The 8169-nt window shown below is 39.4% G+C and overlaps 1 protein-coding gene across 1 annotated transcript in view; it reads right to left on the bottom strand.

The window, feature by feature from the left end:
* Positions 1-2466: 2466 nt before the first annotated feature.
* The window catches only part of Ptchd1 (patched domain containing 1), a 53494-nt gene continuing 47791 nt past the window's right edge, over positions 2467-8169 (bottom strand). Inside the window, exon 3 of the mRNA XM_046430586.2 lies at positions 2467-6987. Within this exon, the coding sequence (XP_046286542.1) occupies positions 5333-6987 (1655 nt within the window). The 3' untranslated portion in view covers positions 2467-5332. The remainder of the gene's footprint in view (positions 6988-8169) is intronic.

Below are 8169 nucleotides of genomic sequence, written 5' to 3'. Positions count from 1 at the left end.
CCAATGAGGTCTTTATTAATTTAGGACAGTGGTCTTTACCCTTTTTGGGTCACAGACCTCTTTTGGAATCTATGAACCCTTTCTTTAGGAAAATGCACATATTGAACATATACACACTTTTTTGTATATATTTAATTTTAGGGAGCTCTGAGTTCCTCCCTCCCACAACTCATTCATGACTCCTAGGTTAAACTTCCAAATTTAGATACACAGAATTTGGCAGTAAAGTGGCAGAATGGAGAAAGAACAGACTAGGAACTAGACTTCAGTTACAGTCCTGCATCTGTTTCTAATTAGCTCTGAACACAATTTTACTTCTCTAGGTTTCAGTTTTCTCATGTGAAAAAGGGGGGGGATTAGGCTTATTTCTATCCAAAAATTCATCTGGGGTCAACATTCTGGAGGGAGAAGAAGCTGGCAGATTCCACATGAACATCATTCCTTCCACCAAGGTTCTTCTGCAGGTTGCCTCCTTGGTACACATTGCTTTCTTTGTACTCTGAAAAAAAGCCTTCTTTCCCTACCAGGCAGCCTCCTCTGAACTCTTGTGGTACTAATTTTAATATAACTAAAAAATCTGTAGAGACCACAGCTCTCTGGTCATCTCACTTCCTCTTCCTTGCATGGCTCCCTCATAGATATCAAAGAGCACTTCAAACAGATCACCTGGGCAGATGGGAGTGGGGCAGCTGTGAGGCAGGCTGGGGAGGACATCCTGAGACTGCCTATTCAGGTGAACAGATTCTAGCTCATTCACTTTCCTCTTTCCTTTATCCTGAACTGGCATGAAACAGAAATAAACAGTTGTAACCACCACAGGGAGGAACTCTGCAATGTGTTGGCTTTATCTATTCTCAGTTCTTTGCCAACTAATCCAGTATGGTACTAATTTAATATTTTCCTTTGTATTACAACTTTACCATGCTTTTTAAAAGTAAGAACTTTGTCTTCAAATACCTGATACTTTTTATTGAGCAAAAATTTAAAAGCAAATCACCCAAAAAGAATATTCAAATATCTTCAGACAAGCCAGGCATAGTTAATAATTAGTACTGTCCCATTCCCACTGCCTACCCCAAGTGCCTATATCCCATTTTTCTAGGTTTAGAGTCTAACCCCAACATCCAGGGCTTGCACCTCCTTTACAGTTGCTCCACTAAATGGTGATCCAGCCTAATTTTGAATGTCCTAAAACGACCAGGAATTAACTAATTTTTTTTTTTGTGGCAACCTATTGCATCCTTAAATAGCCCTAATTGTGGTCCCAAATCTATATCTCTCTAGCTTTACATCCTGGTGCTACTGTGTGAGATTGACAAGTTAAAAATAATAACATCTTGAGTTCTCTTTGCCAGGCTTTGCTACAAGTGTTTTCCATGTGTCATCTCACTTAATCCTCACAGCAAACATCACTCAAATGTCAACTCAAAGAGGGCAGATTATTTTTTATCTGATTTGTTCACTCTTGTGTCTCCAATCTCTCAAACAGTACATGGGTGATATTAGGGACTCAATAAATATTTTCTGAATTTAAAGACATTTACTATTATTACCCCCATTTTACAGATGAGAAAACAGAGATTCATAGAGAACAAGCACTATGAAAGCTGCAGGGATACTTTAATGGAATTTAAAGGAATAAAGATACTATGAGAATACCATTTGTGTCCAAGAGGTTCTGCCTCAGACCACATCCCTAAGGCAGTGCTCCATCTCATCTGTTCCTATGAGGGATATTTCCAAAATCTGCTTCTAAGGCTGGAAGAAAGTAGTGTCATGGTCCCAGAATGCCACTTACAACTGGGTGGTGGTTATTCAAAATGGTTCTCAAGGGTCTTGTTGATAGCAGTATGTTGTATAAATAACTGTGGCCATGGAGGATGGCATCTGATGATCTCATTTCTAACTGAAGATTGAGGGGGTAAAAGTGGTAGGAAAGACAGGTGCTAAACAAGCAAACACAAACAGAGAAACAAACAAAATTCACAAACTAAACCACAAACACCAAAAAACCTCAAAACTTATGGACTGGAACAATGGAGAGGAATTTTTCATGATGCTTTCCTATATTTTCTCTGGAATAAACTGTACTTCTTTTAGCCTGAGGAGTCCTAGTGCTACTTGTTGGAACATTGCTGGAGGACTAAACAATGCCCTGTTTCAAGTATCATTTTCTTTCTTGCAAACCCCAAGTTCCTTGTGAATTTACATCTTCTGATGAATTTCATGAAGTGAGAGAGTATCATAACTCTTACCTTGGCTTTTCTTATTTTCCTTACGAAGGCCAAGAAATCCCAAGTATCACAGTTTTTAGTTGACCAGGAGAAATATTTCTGATGAGTGGAATATTTTCTTTGGTAAACAAACAACAAACACCAACTCAAAACCAACCAAATAAGTTTCTTTGGTAAAGTGGACATTAATGTCTTGGTTGGAATTAAATAAAGGAAAAAAAAACTTCAAGTGTTTGCTGGAATAATTCCTTCTCTCTTTGTAGCAATTCAAAAATAAAACTTCATGATGTAAAGACTTAAATTTTATGGAAATGTGATTTTGAGATACTTCTAAAGTGTCTTCTCCATGGTGAGGCTAAACCAATGCTGTCAGAGCAATAATCAGTAGTCAATATTAACAAATAATAATTATCTAATAATAAATAACAAATCTTGGCATGCATAGTCCCCCAATAGAAAAAATTCATTTCACAGTCAGAATTTCATAAGCCTTGATTTCAAGTGCTGAAAAGAGAAGTTGACAAGTTTGAAAATGCCCTTCATTAAAAAATACAATATTCTAGGGTATACAGAGACTCAATCAAGTTGGAAAACTACTATCTGTCATAAACCAAAGTTCCATAGTAAGTCGTTCTGGTTGACCAAATTGAATGATTAAATTCTGAACAAAATCCACTTAATTGTTGTGTGTGTTGTGTCAGTTTTGTGGAGTCACTTTAAGCTGTGGTGCTCCATGTGGCTGACACTAAATCAATGGCTGATTTAGAACACACTGTTCAGAAAATGATTTAGCAACATGTGATTTAAGAATAAAACCAATTCCCTCTTCAGTTGTGTTTTATAAATAATAGCCCAGTTGCAGGCCCCTAGGAGAGAGAATTGATTGAAGATCTGTTATGCAAATGCAAACTTGCCCTTTGTGAGGACTGTACTTGTCCTCAGATTAAAGCTCATTATCTTCTTGTTGAGTGTATAACACATTGGTATGATCACTTAGTGTGTCTGCAGGGGAGACTGAACAAGTGTGTAATACACTAGCTACGATCCCTTGCACAGTATTTGGAACTGTATGGAGAACAGTACATGAAACAGAAAGCACAGGTTTCAACGTGGTATTGTTACATGTGAATCATTTGGGCTTGCTTTTTTTTTTCTTTTTTGGCTATTTAGAGAGACAATGGTAAACCTAAATCTAAAACATTAAAAAATATCTGCCTTATGGCCAACAAAGTCCTATGTTCTATCTTAGAAATGTATTTCAAGGGGGCGGGGGGATAAAGCTGTCTTAGGAGTAAACCTAAAATTGATCTTCCTGTCTTCAGCATGCTGAAATGAGGAAATCCTCTAGGGTATGACCTGGGTGAGTTACTTTGTTCTTCTAAGTCTCAGTTTCCCCCTCTGTGGAGGATGAGGAATTTGCACAGCATGTCTGCTAAAGTTCAGAAAGGTAAGATGCTTTGGGGAAATACTTACCACTATAAATATCTGAAGAAGCTACATCTCTAAAAGGGAAAAATACTGTGGAAGTTTGCCTCAAATGTAACTTGGTTTTAGCTTCAGTTTTATAGATTGAAAAAATTTAGGGGTCTGGGGCAGCATACACATCCTCTTCAGGTCAAACCATTTCTGTTTAAATCTATGAACCGTTTCTCTTATAGATACTATAAGTTAACCATGTAAATATCTGGGCTTGTAAATGCATAGAAGGGCCTGATGATGAAGTAGAGGTGCAGTAAAAATGGTGTGTTGGGGGAACCAGAGAGGTGAGGTATGGCCAGTTAGTAGACAAATTTGACTGCTGTCACTGATAGACTTGTATCAATGATCGCTTTTCCAGTAATTTCCATCTGTTTTCCTTTTGTCCCTTTATCTCCCTGCACTTCTACAAAGTTTTTCAGTGTTAGACTTTAGGATTACGGAAGATCTTCCCTCCCCTCTATGTCTCTGAGAAGTCGTGTCTCATAGCAAAGGCAGACTGTTACTGTAAATTGGAAGCTATGGTAGATAACCATTCCTGTGTTTGTTTTTCTTTCCTTAGCTATATGTGGGCAGATGTTGTTTCTGGGTATCCATGCAAAAATGCATATAGGGCCAAACTACAAACAGCTGTACCAGATGGCTATATATTTTTGTTATTAAAATGAAGATACTGTCTCTAGGTTCCAGTAGCCACCCACTTTTTCTCATCATGCCAGGTATTTGAGTTTGGCTCTGTGGTTTTATGTCCCCATAGCCCCCCTGCCAAAATCTGTAACTAATAGAGCAGACCCATTTGGTGACAAGTGACAAAATATTCCAAAATAGAATTGTCCCAATTCTATGATGCTGGAGTTATCATTGGTTTTCAGGTGTATTAAACAAAATATACAAATATTAAAAGTGTATCATTGGGGTAATATGATAAATTAATTCTAGACAACCAAAGTGCCTCATCCAGATGATTTTTAAGTGTGATTCAATTTCAGTTTATGAGTGATGGTCACTACCATGTCTGCTTCCAAGGCTCTGGCTTGCTTTTGCTGGTCAGAACTTTCACAAGCATCTCCTTAGGTGCTGGGGATCCAGTTGAGACAGCCAAGACCTCAAACCATAGACCCTGGTGAGAAGTACTGCTCTGCACAAGTTTTTGGAAGCATTGTTTAGATAATGCTTGAAGCTATTTCTGCCTTGGCAGCTGACCTTTCAATCAGTTGCTTTTATCACAATACTAGCGACATCTGCAGAGTGGATAAAACAGGATCCTGCTCATTAATAAGCTTTCTTCTATTTCATCTTAGCTTAAGAATCTCTAAGTCTCTGAGGGTGTGTGTGTATGTGTGTGTGTGTGTGTGTGTGTGTGTGTGTGTGTGTGTGAGAGAGAGAGAGAGAGAGAGAGAGAGAGAGAATATGTGTGTTTAAATTCTTTCTTATTACAACCCTTTTGTTTTAAAGATTGAAAATATGCCATACCCATTACCCCCCTTGTCCTTTATACTTTTTTTTGCAATGCCTGTTTCTTGTCCTTAAAAATGGGAACAACTTTGAATTTAATTGTTTCATTAACACAATCTCTTTGCTCTTGATAAGACCTAGGGTGAAAATATACCAAACAGACACTATCACACTGTTGTAATTTGGTCAACCACTCGGGTACTATCGATATCCACCATTTCTACACACTCAATTTCCTCCCGGTTTTCAGGATTTTTCTTCTCTTTCCTTTTTTTCTTAGAGGGTGGCAGGAAAGTCAGTATCACAGGTAAAATGGCAAAGCAGTGAAAGAAGGTGACAAATGCTATTAAAAACAAGCACCTGAACAGTGTACAGGTCAGATTTGAAGGCACAGCTGCAAGAGGAATCAGACCAACAATATAGCAGAGGTAACTCTGTAAAATAGCTACCCCATGTATTTCTAGGGCATTTTTTACCCATTTAGTTCTTGTGAAATCCTTGCCCAGAACAAATGTGGATAACAGTGGAGCACAATTGTCAATTGTGTAGTTAATTCCATAGATTAAGCATAGCACGGAAATGCAGTCCAGTTCTACCTTCCATAATGTCATGAAACCTATCACTCCAAACTCCACAGACACAACTGTTAGAGTTATCCAGACATTAATCAGAGAATCTGCCACCAGGAATGCCGAGAAGAAGAGCAGGAACAAAGCACTGATGCAGGAGTTGTGCAGGGGGGCTCCCAGAGAGGAGGCATATCGATCCATGTACACAAAAGATGGATTAAAGACGATGAACTTCACTTTGGAGGTGACTGAAAGTCTCCTCAGGGTCTCCAAGAGATCATAGAGTTCTTCTCTGTTTGTTTCCATGGTCTTGGCCACCAAAAACATTCTGGAGGCCACAACATCAACTTCATCATTGTACTTTTTAGAGAAGATGATGTCCTCTTGAAAATGCGAAAATTGGGGGGCTTTCAAGAAGGAATTCCTCAACATGTCTGTGAAATTTTTCTTAGTCAAGCCAGTGGATACATTGAGTTTCCGAAGGTAATTTAAGTAGCTTTCAAACCAGGATATCCGCACAAACCCCTTGGTATATTCTAGAACGTCTTCCTGGACACTAGTGTTCCAGTATTCTATGGACTCATATATGTAAAACCCAATCACAGGACTGTAGTTGCTAAAGTACTTTTGCTGGGCAGTAGTATACTCAATGGTTTGTGTCGCAGTTGCTACGATGTTACTAAGGTCTGACCCTTCGCTGACCTGCAGATAGCCCATTAAGGCAAAGGAAATATAAATAAGGTAAAAGAGAACTACAAAAGGCTTGACATAGGTGTTGGTTATCCAGTCACAGTAATAGCGTTTGAGGAAACATACCAATAGGTGACTCTCGTAAGTGTTCGCTTCCTCTCCTTCAGCTGTTTCTTCACTGAATCTGGCTGTCAGGAGAAACCTGTACCATGCCGGCTTCTCCTGCAATACCTCAGGCTTTGGGACTTTTCTACAGAAGATACTATGCTGGTAATTGTTTTCTATGTAGCCAGTGAACACCAGGCTGGAACCATAAAACGAGAGTACATAGAGGTAGTTGAAGAAGATTGCAATACAGGAATTGCAGCAGAAAATCCTGGCTGCCTCAATGTTTGTGAAAGGACTGGCCCCTATGCCAAAGGTGACCAGGTACATGGCAGTGGTGAGAGAAAAGGAGAGCATGGAGTCTGCATAGACTGCTGCAGTTCGCTCCTTAACATGTTGGTCTTCTCTAGTTTTCCTCCAGGAGGATAACATTTCAAAAGTCCCATATAGTCCATGACCTGAGGGGGGCAGAAAGAGACCAGAGCAAAAAGTTTAAAGAACTAATCTCTTTTAAAAGGGGAACCAAGTTGATCATGAGAAATATAACTATGCCCAGGTGGTGGCAGGTATGTAAATGCCAATGATTTGTCCTATTGGGAGAGAGATCTGTGCTTTGATGAATCATAAGCATCAATGGATGTGAACAGGCAGCAGGAGGAGCAAGAATCTTCCTTCATGTTCCCTTCTGGCTTAATAAAGCTGGATGAACCTTTGCCTATAGAAATCTGAATAGACTTATCCGTATGTCTCTTGGGAACTATATACATTAATAGCTTAGGGTTGTTGGCACAGTTTGGCTGGACACTAATCATTCTTTTCTACTCCCATAGGTCTGGCTAGGCATCAGCACAGAAGAAGGCAGTGGTCAGAGGATTTTGAGTTAATGTCCCATCACTTCTTTTAAAATTGGCCAAATAGGGGGTTTTAGTGAGAAAGAGACTCTGTATTTAGTTTGAGTCTTGACAGGAAACTAAATCATAACCTCTTTTTTTATCCTTCCCCAAATATCAGGGCAGGAAGCAATAAATCTGAGAAACAGAGGGAAGCAAAATAAGTAGGAACAAGTTTGAATGAAGAGGAAAGAGGGAAGAATATATAGAAGGAACAAGATTCATATGAACTCTCCCTCCTATTGTTAAAAATTAGAGTTCAGACTGAAGGTTTATGACTTGCATTTTGTCTTTAGGGATTTGTTTGATCAATTTTGGTTGTTCATAGATGACACATCAAGCACGCAGTGACTCTGCTGGCTTTTCTGTACTGTTTGGCAGTGGCCTCTGTGGGAGAGAGCCAGGTCAGTAACCTCTTTCCTTAACTGCTTAGTGCCTCTGCCTCCCTGATTAGTATTCCAGCAACACTGAAATAGCAGAGGTACAGTAAGGGTCCATGTTCTGACTCAATTCTTCTCCCTGAGAGATCTAACATGACTTCTGCCACCTTTCCTAGCTGGAGCCAAACACTTCCATGCTGTACCTCTCTGGGTTTCCAGGCCACTGCAGCACTGGAAAACCCACCAGACTGACCTGTTGCAGCTTTCAATAACTCCTGTCTTGGCACTGGAATCAGCAGATCTAATTTTCTGCTTCCATGCCTTGGCATATTCACTCCCATTATTGAGGATAATAAAACCTTTACACTGT

Source organism: Marmota monax, unplaced genomic scaffold, assembly GCF_021218885.2.
Source record: "Marmota monax isolate L192 unplaced genomic scaffold, Marmota_monax_Labrador192_F-V1.1 WCK01_AAM20220418_F8-fsc00307, whole genome shotgun sequence".
NCBI classification, from domain to species: Eukaryota; Metazoa; Chordata; class Mammalia; order Rodentia; family Sciuridae; genus Marmota; species Marmota monax.
The sequence above is the reverse complement of the archived record's forward strand: the minus strand, read 5'-3'. Positions and strand labels throughout refer to the sequence as shown.